Raw genomic sequence first — 19,159 nt, 5'->3', positions numbered from 1 at the left:
TGAAATTAAATTCAGGGATCACAAGTATAATTTTGCCTAAAATATAACAAAGTAAGATGAGTATAAATTTAAGACTAATAATACAAATAAAATGTAATATAAAAAAACCATTTGATAAAAGAAATTTAAATGACCAATTCGATACAAGTGTCAAATTTTAAAACAATAGAAATAATTTTACAAAAAAAGAAAAAATATATTTATAACTATCTAGCTTCTCCAATAAGTGCCTTCCACAGCACGTATTTATATATGAGCTGTTTACACACATAACATATGCGTCTCTATTTAAACACATCATATCTTCTTCTTTCTCCTTTCTTAAAACCTTCCCTTCCAATATTCTTCATATTTCTTTTCATAATTTCCTCTTTCCTTTCATTTCTTAGAAATTTCATTATCTCTTTCATATAAGATTCTTATCTTTTTAATTTATACTAAATTTCTCACATATATATAGATATACTACCTAGCTATTATATCATATATCATAGTTGACCCCTCAAAGAAAAGAAAAACCATATTGTAGACAATAGTTTATTTAATTTTAATTATCAATCATGGAAGAATCTATTGTACTTAACAAAAGTGATGAAGCTCTTGATTTACCTGCTGGTTTCAGATTCCACCCTAATGATGATGAAATCATTACTTGTTATTTAATTAACAAGGTTTTGAATAGTAGCTTTAGTGCAATTGCAATTGGTGAAGCTGATTTGAATAAGTGTGAGCCATGGGATTTACCAAGTAAGTTTTTTTATTTTCATTTGTTTATGAATTTATGTTTTTGATATCAACTATCCGAGTTTCGGATAAAAGGGTCTGGTAATCTGGAGTTTTTATTTTATTTTCATAATTTTTTACTATATATGATTATGAATGTGTGTGTTTTATTTTATTTTATTTTTTTGTAGAGAAAGCTAAGATGGGTGAGAAAGATTGGTATTTCTTTTGTCAAAGAGATAGGAAGTATCCAACTGGAACAAGAACTAATAGAGCAACTGAATCTGGATATTGGAAAGCAACTGGAAAAGATAAAGAGATCTACAAAGGGAAAAGTAACCAACTTATTGGAATGAAGAAAACTCTTGTGTTCTATAAAGGTAGAGCTCCAAGAGGAGAGAAAACCAATTGGGTTATGCATGAATTTAGATTGGATGGAAAATTAGCAACTTGCAACCTTCCTAAGGATGCTAAGGTACCCTTTTAATCTATCTCTCCATCTTCCCTCTCTCCCTCCCCATCTCTCTCTCTACCATAGTTTTAAATTGCAATCTACACATTAATGTAATGTTTTATTGCGGTTATTTCATCGATAAATAAATTTGAACTTCAATCGGAAGGATGCTGAAACCACTTGATGCCAAAATTGACTCCCGAGTTAGATTAGGTGATCCAGTCGACCGGACACTGGTGGTGAAAAAAAAAAAGAACTTTCTTCTAAATCAGATGAATTATGCAAAGAGATATTATTTACGATCAATTTGTAGTCGATATTATCTGTAATTTTTTAACATAATATTAAGAATTACGACAAAATTGCAATTTGAAAAGTTGATTTCAATTATGGATTTTTCTTCTAAATTTTGCTAAATTTTTGTTTATGCTTGTTAAAAAAGTAAAGTTTATGATGTTATGAGTTTCTTTATCATATATGTGGTCCTCTCTTTCTTCATCACACCTTTTGCTTTCTATATGGTTCAATTGTCAAAGATTCTCTTGTAACTTACACTTTTTCTTTTCTTGGAAATGCATGATATGATGATATATGATTGAAGGATGAATGGGTTGTGTCAAGGATTTTCAACAAGAACATCAACAATGAAGTTAAAAGGACTACTTCAATTTCCAATCTTTTAAGGATAAACTCAATAAGTGATGATTTATTGGATTTTTCTTCACTTCCACCTCTTGTGGAACCTCCTTTTAGCAATAATACAATTATTGATCATCATGACTTCAAAGGCACCAATTCATCACCTTCATCATCAAATGGTTACTATTTTCCAAGCTACTTAATCAACAATGAAATTAATCATGTCACAAACCAAGGAAATTTCAATAATCCAATGCAAAAAAGCACATTTTCATCACATCAACCTCAACCTCAACCTCAAATCCAAATTCCAAAAGCACCAATGAACAAAAATATGTTAACAAATTTATATTCTTATATGAATCAAGGGAATAATAATAGCAATGGTTACATTTATGGATTGGAAAATAAAGAGTGTAAGATGGAGCAATTCTCTACCAACAATTCTATGGTGAGTGTTTCACAAGACACATGTTTGAGCAATGACATAAACAATGACATATCTTCTGTGGTTTCAAAGCAAGAAAATATGGGAATGGATACAACATTGTATGAAGAACTTGAGTGCCCTTCATCAATTGGTCCCCTCTCAAATTTTGAATATTTGTGGGATAACTATTGAAGAATTAATATTGAAGAGAAGACACATATGATATAGAGATGACATGGTCTTTATCTTATTAATTTCACTATTATCACATATCATATTAACTCTAGATTTTAGAAGTTCTTGGTGATGCATATATTGTATAGATGTATGATTATTTTAAGGTATTTTAATAGTTATATAGGGTTTTCTTTATTCATGGATCATAACATTTAGGAGAAGGAGTACTTGATCATGTTCTAGCTTGTTTATAATAGCTAATTGTGAGTTTGTTTTATTAATCCATTATATATCTTATGTATTTTTATTAACTACTGTTGCTTTTGTGTAATCCAAAATTTGTTTGTAATTAATTAATGAATATTAATATAGTTTAATGTACTTGTTTATTTTTCATTATTATCTTGTTGATATTTCAAACACATTAATTATTGAGCAACTTGGGACTAGGTATGGGACTCTGAGATCCTCTCCATTTCCTATTTTTTTCATTTTTTCCATTACCAAAGTTTTTAAATGTTTTTGGGTGTATAAAAGATATTTGGACCCACTTAATGTCACAATTTTGCATTTATATTCCCAAAACTATATAATAATAGAGAAAATGGAAAAAAAATATGAAATGGAGAGGATCCTAATTCCTAACTCATGGGACTGAACCGAGTAAGGATCTCTCCATTTTTTACCCTTTCTATTTTTGCAATTACTAAAATTTTAGAAATATAAATACAATAATATCACATTTAGTGGGTCCAATTAATTAATATTCATTCTAAAACTCATCAAAACTATAGTAATAAAAAAGGAAAATAGATAGATAAAATGGAGAGGATCCTAACTCAAACTAAGCCATGTCGACTTGACAGGGGTTTATTAGTTGATTAAACTTTACATACTGAAATAGATAATTTTTTATATAAGCTCATATGATGTGTCTCTCTTGTTATCTAAAGTTTTCTTCATACAATTACCAAAAAAAAATAAAGTTTTCTTCATACTCCTTCAATGCATGATAAATTCAATAGTGTACATATGATCAATTCAATTTAAACCCTTGAATGCATGTCATATATTTAATGATTTGTGGAATATATTTATGTGTGACATCTCACCAAAGAGTGGGGAGCATTAATTCCCAAGGAAATTGTGTATTAGTTTTTTCAACTTTAGAATTTAAAGATTTTGGCTATCTTGGTAGTGCCTCCCACCAAGGCATGACTATTGTTGCCCCTTCTATGTTTCAAGTACCCCGCAAGATACGCTTCAATTATATGCTCTAAATATAATATATATACTATATCATGAAAATAAAGTTTAGAGTAAGGATATTGAGAAAATTGTAGCACTTAAAAAAAATTTAAGAAATTTAGTGGCTAAAATTTTCACTCTTAAGATGAATAAGTGAAATGTTTAAAGTTCAAACTCTGACCCTGTATATATAGGCTAATGCTACGGTGGATCACATTCACAAGTGGTCCACCGTGGACAAGTGATCTACCGAATACGAATTTTATAAAATTTATCGTTATAATATTATTCATAACTGGTCTACCATGGATCACTTAATGAAGTGGTCCATATATATATTAGAATTTATCGTATATATAACATATATATAATGCAGTGTTTCAGTCAATGAGCTAAACTCACATAGACATCGTAGCACTTAATTTAGTTCATTAGAAAAGAAACAAAAACCATAAGTCGTTTTTCAGAATTATGAACTTAAGGTACATTAGAGACATATTTTGGACTTTATAAAGAGTAATTGAAATTCAATTAATTTTAGAGAAACTTATAAAATAATACATTTTGTTAAAGTGCTAATAGAATAAATAAAATAAATTTATAAAGAATAAATAAATAAATAATAAATACCATCAGACTAAAAGATTGGGAAAAATAAAACTGAAGGAAATGAGTCAGCAGCACTAGTTAAGCATGTGAATAATTTCCTGAATATGTGCTGAAAAGATGCCTTTGAACAGCTAATTTCAGGTAGAAGGAGTACAGTACTAGTCTCAAACTAATAGTTACATTACTATTTTTTGTGATAAAATTTATTTTATATTTTTATGAGAAACAAAAACTTATATTATCTATCAATCGTCAGATACTTCAGTCGTGATTGACGCTGAATTTGGTAAGGAGGACCATGGTTCGATCTCGGTAACTACGATCAGGAGGGAGTTGTAACCACTTGATGTTAGAACTGACCCCTGAATCAGATTAAACTGGTGGTGAAAAAAAAAAACTTATACTATCTTTTGTAAAACATAAAATAGAAAATTATAATGTCCAAATTAATGCCAATGGTGTTAGTTTCTTGACTGCAATAGTATATATGAAACTTGTGTCCAAAGAAACTAATAGTAGTCAAATGCCAACACACTACTTACTCAAAACATACTTCAGAATTTAAGTTGTTTTGCATTAAACTATGTCCTTCTTTTCTTCTTTTCTTAAATCACATTTGGCATAAGTAAATGGTCGAATTCAATTGATTAATAAAAAATTATCAAATATTTCGAGTTGTTTAGATAGATTTCGAGCTTATAATTTAATTTGATAGCATTAAAATCTATCTAGCGACTGATTTAATGTCTGAAATATTTTAGTTTTTATAACATATTTTGATTTGTAAATGTCGCAAAATTACTTGTCACTGTGTTACCAATTGATTTTACGACCAATTTGCCATTTACAATCGTTAGATCAATTACTATACAATTATTTTATAGTGGGCTATATACGAAAGCTTATTTGATCACATTTTACTTACTTTTCAAATGAATTCGAGACTAATCGGGACTCTTCTTTAAATTTTTTTTTAGTATTAACACATGAAACAACCTAGTATCAACTTTTTTTTTTCTCTTTCCCAAATTTATGCAAAATACACATGTTTCATACATATACACAAAAAATACGTACATAGTACGTACGTGTCTTGAAGGTACTAATGTACCTTGATCAAGCTATACATTATAAATTTCTATGACTATGCATACAAATAAACGTATGAGTTTATCTTTTTCCCTTTTGTTTTATTTCTTCTTTTCCTTTAATTTAGTGTTTGTATCGATTAGTCCATCAATTGAGTAAATGAAGAGATAAGAACATGAGAAAAAATCAAAACTAGAAATACATGTGAGTGTGTTAATTAAGAAAAGAACAAAAAAATAGGAAAATTTAAAAGCAATATAGGTTCAAAAGTGGTATGATATAGATCATATAAATGGGATAAGATAATTGAAATATATAGAAAGTGTAATATGAGTAAGGCATGATATCGGATATATTGAAAGAAAAGATAGGTACATCATTGATCTCGTGAGTATGTAGTTTTTGGATTTTCATGATAGAATAAAATGTGATAAATGCACATTCCTTTCCATTCTAAGCAAAGCTTTCATTGTGCTTTCATGCTTGTGGGGAACTTAACCTCCCCTTTAGTGGTAACTTGTTTTGTTTTAATCCTTAAAACTTTAGAGATGGGGTTTAGTTGGGAAGTAAGAAAAGTCTGAGAAATTATTATTTTATTGATAATTGAGCTCTTTTGAGCGGTTCATCTTTATCTAATATTCATTAATTGTTTTGAGTGTTGACTTTCTATGTTTGTGTCATGCTAACAGTTGTTCAAATTAAGGAGATATTTTAATCCTTTTCAGACCTGAGATCTGAATTGATGAGACTGCTTTAGGCCGTTATGTCGGCCTGTTGATCAGAGTCCCATTGAGAAAATGGGGGTATTTGCACACTCTGAAAGATCAAGTCAGTAGACGCTGAAGGTGAGAGGTATTAGGATTTAGATATTACATTTCTATACTAGACCATGAGTTAAGCTTTTATAAGCAAAGAATTAGGGCTTCTAGGTTCTAGAACCTTCTTCTGGACACCTGACTATGGGAACAATTGAAGGCGGATTACCTATTGAGTGAGATCCGACAATTTGTGTCGCTCAATCAAATGTCATCCAATGTATTTCTAGGGCACACTCGTATGATATTTCACACAACTTAGTCTGGTTCGAGTGACCCAGTCTAATTCGTGAATATGCCTTTGCCCTGTCCGAAATAAGATTGTTTAAGGATTTCATAAATAAAATTTTGTCTTGAAAATACAAGTCAAATACATGTTAGAATAAAAAATAGACATTTTTTTTATATAAAACTTGCCTTATTTTTTGTCAAGTAAAAATACCAGAATTCGAACTCTGATCCCCGTATATTACATGCAATATCCATATCGTCTGAGTTACACTCACGGGACCAACTTGCCTTATTTTTAGTGTCATGCACTTAAACAATGTTCAAAGAGTATTTATTAGCTTTTCCTTGTTTCGATATTAGACACTAATTGATGTAGGTGTTTTTACTTATAACCTTTACTCATTCGGTTTCAAAACAAACATTGTTTTCCTATTTTCGACCCTGGTTTGGGTATGCATCAGTGTTAAAATTTTTAGGAAGAGTTTGCCACTCATTTGGGTCCCACAAGGCTCGAGGGATTAGGTCCCACAAGGCTCGAGGGATTAGTCTCTGCAGCTGCGCACAGAGGTACCCAGTTTACACAAAAAAAAACAAACACTGTTTAAGTTTTTTATATTTATTAAGAAATGCAATAAATAAAAGTAGATTAATTATTTTACTAAATTATATTCTTGCGTCATTACTATGTCTTGTATTATTTTTCTTAGTTCAAATTTCAAGAAAATAATAGGGTGGAGTTTTTGCAACTCTTCATAAAAGATGGATAAAGTGTTTTCATTATGATGTTGAGTTGAAATCCATTAATAAAAATTTTAATTAAAAAAAAAAACTATATATTAGTGTGTTTTCTATTATCATAAATGCAAAATTAGAAAATATTTACAGAGTATTGTATATAATATTAATTAATTGATTTCTTCAAAAAAAATTAATTTTTTTATAAGATCAAAAAAATATTAATTAGTTGATACAATTGAAAGAAAAAACTATTAATACATATTAATTAATTGATACAATTGAAAGAAAAAACTATTAATACATTGAAATAATACTCATTTAAAGTAACTATTTTTTTGCTAAAAAAGGGGCGAAAAATTGAAAAGTAGTGAAAATGATTTGTGAAAAGAAAGAGAAAAAAAAGTACTTATCCATCCATCTATAAAGGGGTTAAAGGGGTGGGAGAAAATGAAAAACAGAGAATAGTGCTATTGTAATGTAACTATGCTTGTTTATGAATCAAAAAACCCTGATTTGTTGCATGAAAATATGGAGTGAAGTGAAGGGTGGTGGTGGTGTTGGTGGCTGATCAATGATCACCAACCAATGAGGAGCTTCCATAAAAATTCATGGGTGTCCCATTGAAAATGATATCAATATAGCTATATACCTAATCATACATGTCATATTTCTTAATTTTTATAAGATTAGATGTCCAAATATTCAGTCCACCAAATAAAAAAAAACATGTCCAAAAATTCTATTGGGCTAATGGATCGATAATCACACTATGGGTCGGTCCAATCAATTTCACTACTCAACTTAGCTCATTTTTATGTTCTTTTCATAAGTTCAACCGGTCATTGTTTTTATCCGTAAACGTAGGAGTAAACATTAGTGAAATTCATACAAGTGAGATCTTAGATACGAACAGATGAAAGTCTTTGGCCTAACTATATCGGTATTGCTAGTTGATTCTCTCACGTTTCTAAGTCTTTTTGGCTTGCTTTGCCTTGTCGGATAAAATCGGGTGTTATTAACCCTCTTTATTACAGGTGATAAATTACCTTACCTTCACCTTTCTCTTTATAAGCCTTGTGCAATATCAACATTGTCATATAATTGAGCTTACCTCAGCACTACAAAACCGACTTGTAAAGTGGAGATTACATCCACTTATAAACTCATGTGTCATGTCATAACATTATGACTTAAGTAAGTTGATTTCTTCCTCCTTTTTGTCGATGCAATTTAGGATTTATGAATGTTGAATTTAAAAATGATAAAATTTAGTGTGTGTAACATGGTTAGATCTAATGGGATGAACAAAAGTCTGATTGTCAGTTGAAAGAAGCGGTTGTATTTAATATCTAACTGCGTCTCGAATAAAATTATCTTTTATGGAGGAAACTCAATGCACTAGTGTACACCTAACCATCAGTGTACACCTTATATCTTACTTTTTTTTCTTTGCAGATTGGTGTGATAGACAATGTGATAGACAATGTAACATTTGTATGAAGTAAGGGATAATTTTGTTCCAGAAATATTGGTATAACTTTTACAAAATATTGGACAGAAGAAAATATCAAATAGGGACCACATTAGGACCAATTGAGTTGCAACATAAACTATGGACTGAAGGAGATTTGACTCCTCTAAATTCAGTCGTTAGTAAAAGTAAAAAAAAAAAATCAATGATAATAGGCAAAATTACACTAGAGGTCCTTTATCTTATTTATTTGTAACACTTTAGTCCTTTATCTTTTATTTGTAACATATAAGTCCTTTATCTTGTATATTTCTAACACTCCAGTCCTTTTTCCCATTTTTTATTAAAAAAATACTGATGTGGCAAGCCACATCATATAATTTTATTTTTTAAAACATATTTTTATTGAAAATAAAATAAAATCCAGAAAAATGAAGAACATCATCATCATCTTCATCATTTTCCTTGAATCTTCATCATCTTCACTGAATCAAAAGTTTTCCTACTCAAATATAGCTTCAAATATGATGAATCTATGTTATGTTCACATCAATTTTCTTCTAAACACAAAAATCAAAACTCTCAAATTCTCAATAAACCCTAAACATGAGACAAAAAGGGTTTATTGAGAGTAAAGTGATTCAATGCTTCCCTTATGTTATTGACTCTCAATCTGGGAAACTTATGAAGGATGAGGATTTGATGGGATAAAAAATCATGATGATGAAGGATGTTTCTCAGTTTCTCACTAAAAACAATGGAAAAATTATTCTCAATAAACACTTTGTTTCATGTTAAGGGTTTATTGAGGATTTGTGAGTTTTGATTTTTGTTTGTAGAAGAAGAATGAGGTGAACATAACATATATTCTTCATATTTAGAGTTATATTTGAGTAGCATTTTTTTGATTCAATGAAGATGATGAAGATTCAAGGAAAATGATGAAGATGATGATGATGTTCTTCATTTTTCTGGATTTTATTTTATTTTCAATAAAAATATGTTTTAAAAAATTAAATTATATGATGTGGCTTGCCACATCAGTATTTTTTAATAAAAAATGGGAAAAAGGACTGGAGTGTTAGAAATATACAAGATAAAGGACTTATATGTTACAAATAAAAGATAAAGGACTAAAGTGTTACAAATAAATAAGATAAAGGACCTCTAGTGTAATTTTGCCATGATAATATTATAATATTCATAATTTATTATGCATGTGCATATGATACCAACCATTGATTTATTTATCAACGGTAAGTATTACTCACTTTATATTCTAAAATGAATTATTCAGTTAGGAGGAGTCTTGCCAGGCTCAAATATTGTCGTGGAAACTGCTACTCGAATTTCTATCATTGCAAACTTTAGCAAACACTATGAACATCTGCCCCTGGCTATACCTAGTCAAGAAAAAAAGTGTGTGAAAAAACTTTTAGACTTTTTCACAAATATTTTGGACAAAGGATTAAGAATTAAAAGTGTGTGAACTAAGTCCAAATTTCAGCCACTAATATGCATAGTGTTAGAAAGAGAATATTATAAAGTGTGTTTATAATGCAATTATAGTAGAGATATAGATTATTATAAGTTTGAAACAAGACTGCATAATCTCAGTGAAATCTAATTTGTGTTGATGACATGTATTCCATTATCTCACAATCATATCTCTTTTTTTTTTTCTTCTAGTAAATGAATGAAATGTCAGGGTCATTATAAACTCACACACATAAGTGAGAGAGCCGGGGTTCGAACTCCGATCATGACGTACGGCCTAACAATTTCGATATTTTTACTAGTTGAGCTAGGACTTGTGGAATCTCACAATGATATATCTGTATGGTGCCTTTAATGGAATATCATAGCAAAACTTTTACTAAATATGAAAAGGGCTTGACAGAATGCAGAAAATGATCAACTTGATTTCATAACTCCATTATCAATACTTACAAGATTTGAGCTACATCACTAACTATTGTTCCATACAAAATTTGGCATATTTCTAGGCCGGATCCGAAATTCTACTACGGTCAAAATACTCTTAAGATTTGATGATTTACAATATGACCACGAAATCATATTTTAAATACAAATTCGAAATAGGAACTGCCCGATATTGATCCAAAGGTTGAAATCTAACAACTGTTGCGACTACAGGGTACTTTCGCTGCATCTAAACCAAATCCTTCTAAGCTTTGTCTTTCAAAGAACAGCTAATGCCAAATTCCTAAAATGACTGAGATAATGAAAAGCAGCAGAAGTGTCACATTTCCTCCTGGAATGAAAGACCTGCAAAATTATTCATCACAATTAGATATCAGCAAATTGAGGGACTAAAAAAATCAATAACTTGTATGCACTGCTATGAATCACTGCCACAAACACAAAAGCCGAACATGACACTGATACTAACAAGTCGACACCTGTAATAATTTGAGAAAAATGAATAATTGAATGTAACCACATGTCTCGGTGGGACATACTAGCTTTCAATCTAAAGTGTAGTGTTATAAGTGCATTGTGTCTTTCTTTTGAATGCTATCGACACTTCTGATTGAAGGTGTGTCTGACACGTGTTAGTGTACGACACTGCAACAACACTGACGAATTGACTACATTCAAGTAAATCATTTTCTAGAACTATTACTGGTGTCAACTTGTCGGTGTCTGTGCTTCACATTGTGAAATCAATGCGGAACTTTCATTAGCCTCACTTGAAAAACTTAACTATACCTGACTTTTTCCTTCTTGGATTGTTGATGAATATAAGTCATGACAGGTGGAATAATCCCAAAAAGAAAGCAATTTGCATAAACACCAGCAAAATCAAGAGCTCTTGAAAAAGTAGACCTAAAATATGAAGCTATCAGCACTGATAAACAAAGTACTAACAATGTAACAACCACTTTAATCCCATCAAGTCTTTTCTCATTCATTATCATTTCACTCAAATCTCTTGAACTTCCAAATCCAACTTTCCCCGAATAACCAACACCATCACCAGCATCACCACCGCCTGAATAAAAAACCGATCCAACTCTTCCATTTCCATACTCATTACTATCACTTTTTCCATATACCAATTCAATAGTATCAAGAATCTGCTTAGGCAAACTCACGGCATAACCGATCAAACTAGTCGCCATAGCCGTAAAAGCAAACCCTTGAACTGCCGATAAAGCAGAAGGATTCACAGAAAGCAAAAGGGTAATAGGATCATCAACAAAGTTTGCACCTTTATTTGATCCAACAAGTCCCAACACAATCAAATTCCATGACAAAACCATTACCAAAGGAACAGTTCCACCAATTAGTATTGCTTTTCTTGCTTCATCAATAGTATTACCAGCAATTTTACATATAAAAGGGGTAATCACATGAAACCCTAATGTTAACACAGCAACCGGTATAATCGGCAAAATCGACGAAAATTTCCATGAAATTGAACTAAAAGAGCTTATTATATTAGCTCTAGCAACAACAATTCCAATTCCAACCAATCCAGTTATTGAAACAAGCATTAAAAAACACAAAACCCTATTTGCAAAATCAATAGTATTAAAAGGGAAAAACACAATCAATGTTCCAACAAAAATTGGAAACAATGAATGAATCAGTAAATTGTTTAATTTAGGTAAAATTGGTGAAATTATTGATCCAATTCCAGCAACACATGCAACAAGTAATGAAAAACATAAACTTGTATAAACCAATGCAACAAATGAACCAAATTTTTGACCTAATGTTCTTGTTGCTAGGTTTGTGAAACTAACTTCATCAACATTATCTTGTTTCATAGCATCAAAACAAAGTTCAGCAACAAGAATTATTGATGAAATTACATAAAGCCATGAAATTAAGATTATGATTGTTGATGGTATTGGGCCTGATTTTATTGTTAATGATGGTAAGCCCAACATTCCAGGCCCAACTGCTGCTCCAATTATCAAACTAACTGCACCCCAAAAGCTCTTTTTCTCAGAAAACTCATTATCATTCTTCATGGAATTTTCATTTTCATTTTCATTATCATCAACATTAGCATTATTTTTACATGCTATTGCATTACAAAATGATGAATTTTGTATGTGAAGAAAATTTGAGGGTTTGGTTGTGGATAATAAGGATGGTGATTGAAAATGGATTTTTTTATGGATTGTGATGTTTGGTTTTGGATATGTGAGATTTTTGTGGAGATGATGAAGTTGTTGCATCTTGAATCTTGGTGGAAATTTTTGTGAAAATGGAGGAACAAAAAAGTGAGTGTGAAATTGAGAATCTCAAAAACACATTAACCAAACTAGGTTTGACTTTGATCCAGTGAATCTTCTGCAAACGTAGAAACCCCTTAATAGGCATAAATTATATACTACATTTGTCACTACTTACTAACTAATGCACCTACGCCAATGCAGAATTTTAGGACGGACAAAATTCAAAAAATTATAAAATAGGGGATAAAAGTCAGAGTTTTAAAATAGGGAGTAAAATTCCGATTTAATCAAAACAGGGGTAAAACTGCATTTAAGCCTGTTTTTAATTGTCTATTGGTAAAAATTATAAAAAATTAATATTTTGAAAATACTCATCTAAACAAATTGATCGAGATCTATATGCTAATATTTACATTTATATATTACTCCCTCCAGTCCTTTTTATAAGGAACACTTAGGGCAAAAAATTTGGTCTTTTTTATTAGAAACTTTGACCAATTTTCAACTGTTTTAAAAGTTCAATTTCACTTATGCCCTTATTTATTATGAGAGAGAATTTAAAAATAAGTAACTTACTTGATTAATGAGTAATTAAATAAGGGTATACATGGAATAAATTTAAATTTATAAGAGTATTAAATGAAAATAACTATGTTAAATGTGCTTCATTGGTCTGTGTGATTTTTTCAAAGTGTTTCTTATAAAAAGGACCGGAGGGAGTATTAAACAAATACGGTCAAGGTAAATGAATAGTATATTTTTGTCAAACATAGTCTTATAATTATGGACAGAGGTAGTATTTAGGTTTTTTCTAAGCTACCCTCTCGATAATTTAGGGGTATGTATCCAAAAACTAATGAGAATAGTATATGTATCCGAAGTAAAAATTGCTTATAAGTTAGTGTATGACATGCAAAAAAAAAAATTATATGGTTTGTTCTCATTAATTGTTAGATAAATACTTTCAAATTATCATGAAATAATGTATGTTTTACTTGTATTTAACTATTTATTATTTCTTCTTCTTATTTTAGCCTAAAAAAAGTATTTTTCTTTATTTTTATTTTTATAAAGAGTTATTATTTCTTCTGTTTTAAAATGATTAGCAGAAATTATTTTAAAAATAAATATAATTTTTTTAACTGATGTATATTAATTTCTTTAATTATACAAATATAGTACAGTAAAACATTATGGACAAAACTTGGTGCATTTTTTTAGATACTATTTGTATGGTTCATAAAATAACAAAACTATGATTTTCTTAAAGTCGTGATTTTCTCAAAGTTTGTTATATCCAAAAAAATAAATTCTATGTTAAGAATAATACGAAAACACTTATAAAAATGCACATAAGTTATGTTCTAAAATTATTTTAGAGCTTATATAATTAATATCATAAAAAAAATTTAAAAAAATTCAATATAACATGCGAAACTACTCGAAGATATATCAACCGCGAAGTCCCCACTTTTTTTAAGAACTGAGCCGGCCGGCGGCGGCGCGCGTGTGATATTCGACATTGTGTGTGGTCTCCCTTTCTTACAAAGGGCACACCCTTGGTTGCCAACTTGTGGTATATAAACACTACCAAGTAGTGTGATTTTTCCAATGTGGGACTCAAAGAGCCTTTTTTTCAATTCACACTATACATGGTTCTAACAAATGTGTTTACTTCAATACCAAGTTTCCTCCAATTCTTCATCATGTTCCAACATTTTGTTTCGACAATCGACACTAATTAGCAGGATGGAACACAAAGTAGTGAGAATCAAACTTATGCATAGGTAATAGGTTCTTTTACTGTTTCTCTTCTCGACAAGGAACCAAGTTCCAAGTAGAATCTTTTTAAAGATTAATGCCCAATTTCAATTACTTATATTTTTAAAATATTTATCGCGATAAATTGAACACTATCTTATTTATTAACATTTGATTTTATATATTAATAAAGACTTATGATTAAAATAAATTATGTGAATAATGTATGATAGTCAAAAATAATACTTAAAAAATAAAGAATGAAGTAGTATAATTCATCAGTTTTTTTTTTTTCTTTTACAAGAAATTCAGCGGTTTCTAAATATAAGAATCTCTTAAGTTATTAGTGATAAATATCACTTAAAATATATACACAATCGTGAGATTTTAATTTTAAATTTTTTTTGTGTTAAAAAAAAAATTAATTAATTTTTGTAGAAAATAGGGTCAAAGGCTCACGTGAGATTTTAAATTTGATGAAGATGCTTATTCTAACAATACTGTTTTTTTCGATCGAGGAGTTCATGCAGAATTTATAGACTTTTTCCTTGTCCTTTTATATATTTTAAATTTTTATTAATTTTCTCTTATTCACATATCCCTAATTATGAGATCAAGCTGTTTTCATTTAGGTGGTTGAAGTCGACGAGTATTACGTTAGCTTTGAACTACCATAGCTGGTGGTCTAGTCCTCTACTTTGTTTGGGTCTTGTATGACTTTTGTATTTGTTTTTGTATATGTTTTTTATTGTTCGTCTCATTTTTTAAACTTTTGTAGTCTACTTCGGTACGTCTTGTGCCCGGGAGGCTGATTTAGTTAATATATCTTATTTTGGCTTGTTCAAAAAAAAAAACATATCCCTAATTATGATTTTTATTTTGGTGTCATATCCCTATGTTCTACTTTTTTAATTTTTCGCGACCTGTAATAAATACTATAATCAATCAAAATATTAACTTTTTTTTTGAAGGAGTCAAAATATTAACTAATTCTTCCTCATGAATATGGTAAAGTTTTTTTTTTTTAAGAAGCTAAATTAGCCCACCCAAATTGGCACAAGAGAGAATCGAACCTCAGACCTCAAGAGGAGCACACTCCCAGGTCCCAAGCCAATACTTTTTTATTTTTTGCAATATCATAACGAACTTTCTTAATTTTCTATGTTTACTCAAAGAGGTATTGAACTTAGGGGCAGGCATCGTAAATCATATTAACTTGTGCTTATCTATTATTTTTTTCATAATAAATATTGTTTAATACTTTGTCATTTTTATAAAAAACAAAACACAAAAATCATTAAGACGAACAAAATACGTTGTAAATACTTCTCCGATCTTTTTTATAAGAAATAAAAGTGAATTTTTTTTTTGTCATTTTTATATAAAAAACTTTGATCAATTTTCAAATGTTTTAAATATTCAATTTCACTTATGCATTTTAAATACAAAAATAATATTTTAAAATACTTTAACAAATATCTTACACTATTAAGAAATAAGACAATAAATTGGAAACAAAGTCTCAAGTAGATTGTTTTCTATGATTGTTTTAGATAGATGAAAAAATAAAGCTATTATAAACTTACACACACAAGTAAAGAGAAATTGGGGTTCGAACTCTGATCATGATGTTCGGCTTAATAATTTTGATTTTTCTTTTACCAATTGAATCAGGACTTCTAGATTGTTTGTTAAGAAATAAGACAATAAATATGAGACAAAGTTTCGAGTGGATTGTTTTCAATATTTCTACGCCATCCAGAATGAAACATAAATAAATAAACTTCAAAGAGTCAAATGAATTTAGTTCAAATTCTGAACAAAGTACATTTAATTTTTATATATTTTTATTTATGTTTCATTTAAAGCATAGTAACTTGTGCTTACCTACTAATGTGAATGACGATGAGATTGTTTAGAGAGATTATGAGAATTTATGAAAATAGAAATGATGATATAGAGTACTATTATTATAAGTAAAAAATACTCTATCCGGTTTTATTTATAAGGAACACTTTGAAAAAATTACACCAATCAAAGAAGCACATTTAACATAGCTATTTTCATTTAATGCTCTTATAAATTTAAATTTATTCCATGTATACCCTTATTTAATTACTCTTTATTCAACTAACTTACTTATTTTTAAATTCTCTCTCATAATAAATAAAGGCATAAATGAAATTGAACATTTAAAACATTTGAAAATTGGTCAATGTTTCTTATAAAAATGATCAATTTTTTTCCCCAAAGTATTCCTTATAAAAAAGATCAGAGGGAATAGTTTTTTAGGTTCATCAAAAAATGAATGTATCAGACCACTATTATAGACCAAATATAAATATTTTCAATGAAGATAACATTATTTTCTCTGTCAAAATAAAGATAACATTATTTTCTCATATTTATGTATTTTCTACACACTTGATAGCGATATGATTAAATAGTAAAATTATTAGACTAATGATATTTTAAGGTTTTAATCTATGAAGCATGGACTCTACATGAATATCACGATACGATATGGACACGACACCGTGACACTGCTAATGTAAAAATTATAGAATATCGGCACCGCTACATATTTATAAATTTTTTTTTTAAACGGCATACATATTTATTAAATATATAAATTGAGAATTAAAATATATACGTGTAAATTTAAGTTGATGAAGTTATTTCTTAAAAATAGTTTTAAAACAAAATATGATAGTATTTTACTTTTATTTATCCATTTACTATCGAAAAAGATAAAAATATTGTAAACAAAATGTAATGTCTTCGATTCTTCATTGATCAATAATGTTGTTCCGACATATCTTTAACTCTTGTAAATATGTATGTGCCTAAGGAGGATATAAGAAAAAAAAATTGAACACTTGTTCGACACGTGTGGTACGAGTATCAAATATATAGGTTGCTCCTCCGTTAAAAGATGAACCTGCAACAACCCTTTATTTTCCAAAAAGAAGAAGAGAATTTGTATTGTTGGAAACTTCCCTATGTAACTTAACTTTAATTATTGTTAATTATAAAAATTAAATACCGAAAATCAAACCAAAACAAAACTTTAGAAAAACAGTGATATTAGAAAAGAAAGTGGGGATGGGATCTTTCTTTAGTTGAAAAGAGATAGAATTTGTGTTATGCAAGTATATGGTAGGTAGGTAAGTTTTGTCCTTATTGAAAGAAAAAAAAATATATATATAGACACGTGTCGCTTTTGTATTGAGGAACAGTAAAAACAATACATATGGTATTGTATGCAAGTTTTGTCCTTATTAAAATATGTCATTTAAAACGTACATATTACGTAAACTTTTGTAAAAGATATGGACTAAAGTTGAAAATAAAAATTTATAGGACCAAAGTTCAAAGCAAATTTTTAAAGGGACTAAAAATAAAAGTTGATATAATATTTAAAAGGACTATAAAAAAGATTATTTTTTTTCAAAAAATCCCTATTGCACAAAAAAACACCAAATTGTCCCCCTCTTGAAAAAAAAAAAAAACTGTAGTATTATTAGTATGGTAAAATATATTTTAGTCCCTACTTTTATAACGAATATTGATTTTTGTCCCTGTAAAATAAAATCATTTATTTATATCCCTACAAAAAAAATTTCTTTTGTTTTGAATTATTAATGGGCCAAATTTTGACATTTTTAAAAAATAATATGGTCTTATCCTCGTTTTAATTTTGGTTCCTGTTAAAAGAAAACTTGATTTTAGTCCCAACAAAATGTCAAAACTTTTAAAATGGTTCATGAACTGGATTTTTTTGTCAATATGTCAAATTTCTGATGATATGACAGATGTCGAGTAGACAAAAAATTGTACTGTGGTTTAGTGAGAGACAATTTTTTTTTTGTTTTTGTCCTGTCTCTTGCCTCTCAGTTTGTCCAGTATCTGAAACAGTTTTACAATCAAACAGAGTATACCTAGAGTTGTCATGTCTAGTCCTTATTTTTTTAGCAGATCAAACACACCTCTAGTGTCTCTAAAACATTATTTAAGAAATTTAATATAGAAAATGTTTTTAAAATTTTTGTAATCTATTTTTTTAAAATATCAAAAATGTTTTTTCAATACACAAATTACCTTTATTTTTTCTTAACTGAGCACTAGTTAAAGGAAATGGATTAGGTGCAGTTGAAATTTTGGTGCAGTCACTTTATAACCGTTTGATCACGATCGGACGGTTTAAATAAATGTAGTCAATAAATAAACTTTTAAATTATGACTGTCCGATCTTGATCGGACGGCTACAAGTAGCCCGACTGCACGACTGCACCGGAAAAACGAATGCATGCAATCCAGGTCTCTAGTTAACATCACTCTAATATTATTAGCAGGGGCGGCCCATGCCCATGTGCAACATAGAAAATTGCTTTTTAGGCCCTCCTATAATACTTCCAAGCCCCCCGTCTTGACCAATTTGCCCTTAAAACCATTTTGGTACGTGCAATCCGAAACAACATTAATTTGGTACGTAACTACCGAAATGGTGAAACACTACAAAAAAGCGTGCTTAATTGCGGGGGTTGTTAAACTTTTTCG

General features: G+C 29.3%; 2 protein-coding genes across 2 annotated transcripts; one reads left to right on the top strand and one right to left on the bottom strand.

Moving 5' to 3' along the window:
• The first annotated feature begins 254 nt into the window (after positions 1–254).
• Positions 255–2,819, top strand: LOC123885217 (NAC domain-containing protein 87-like). Its single transcript, XM_045934491.1, has 3 exons — positions 255–747; positions 915–1,198; positions 1,779–2,819. Exons 1-3 carry the CDS (start codon positions 561–563, stop codon positions 2,436–2,438), a joined length of 1,131 nt encoding a protein of 376 aa, XP_045790447.1. The 5' UTR covers positions 255–560; the 3' UTR covers positions 2,439–2,819.
• Positions 2,820–10,526: 7,707 nt separating this feature from the next.
• Positions 10,527–12,957, bottom strand: LOC123887549 (tyrosine-specific transport protein 2). Its single transcript, XM_045936881.1, has 2 exons — positions 11,358–12,957; positions 10,527–10,913 (listed from the first exon to the last, which is right to left on the bottom strand). Exons 1-2 carry the CDS (start codon positions 12,836–12,838, stop codon positions 10,838–10,840), a joined length of 1,557 nt encoding a protein of 518 aa, XP_045792837.1. The 5' UTR covers positions 12,839–12,957; the 3' UTR covers positions 10,527–10,837.
• Positions 12,958–19,159: the final 6,202 nt, after the last annotated feature.

The sequence above is a fragment of the Trifolium pratense genome, linkage group LG5, assembly GCF_020283565.1.
Source record: "Trifolium pratense cultivar HEN17-A07 linkage group LG5, ARS_RC_1.1, whole genome shotgun sequence".
Taxonomy (NCBI): Eukaryota; Viridiplantae; Streptophyta; class Magnoliopsida; order Fabales; family Fabaceae; genus Trifolium; species Trifolium pratense.
The sequence above is the reverse complement of the archived record's forward strand: the minus strand, read 5'-3'. Positions and strand labels throughout refer to the sequence as shown.

Coding starts and splice junctions, on each gene's coding strand:
- LOC123885217 (XM_045934491.1), top strand. CDS start 561: ATGGAAGAATCTATTGTACTTAACAAAAGTGATGAAGCTCTTGATTTA. Junction 748..914: donor TGAGCCATGGGATTTACCAA/GTAAGTTTTTTT, acceptor ATTTTTTTGTAG/AGAAAGCTAAGATGGGTGAG. Junction 1,199..1,778: donor ACCTTCCTAAGGATGCTAAG/GTACCCTTTTAA, acceptor ATATGATTGAAG/GATGAATGGGTTGTGTCAAG.
- LOC123887549 (XM_045936881.1), bottom strand. CDS start 12,838: ATGCAACAACTTCATCATCTCCACAAAAATCTCACATATCCAAAACCA. Junction 10,914..11,357: donor TCCAAGAAGGAAAAAGTCAG/GTATAGTTAAGT, acceptor ATAATTTTGCAG/GTCTTTCATTCCAGGAGGAA.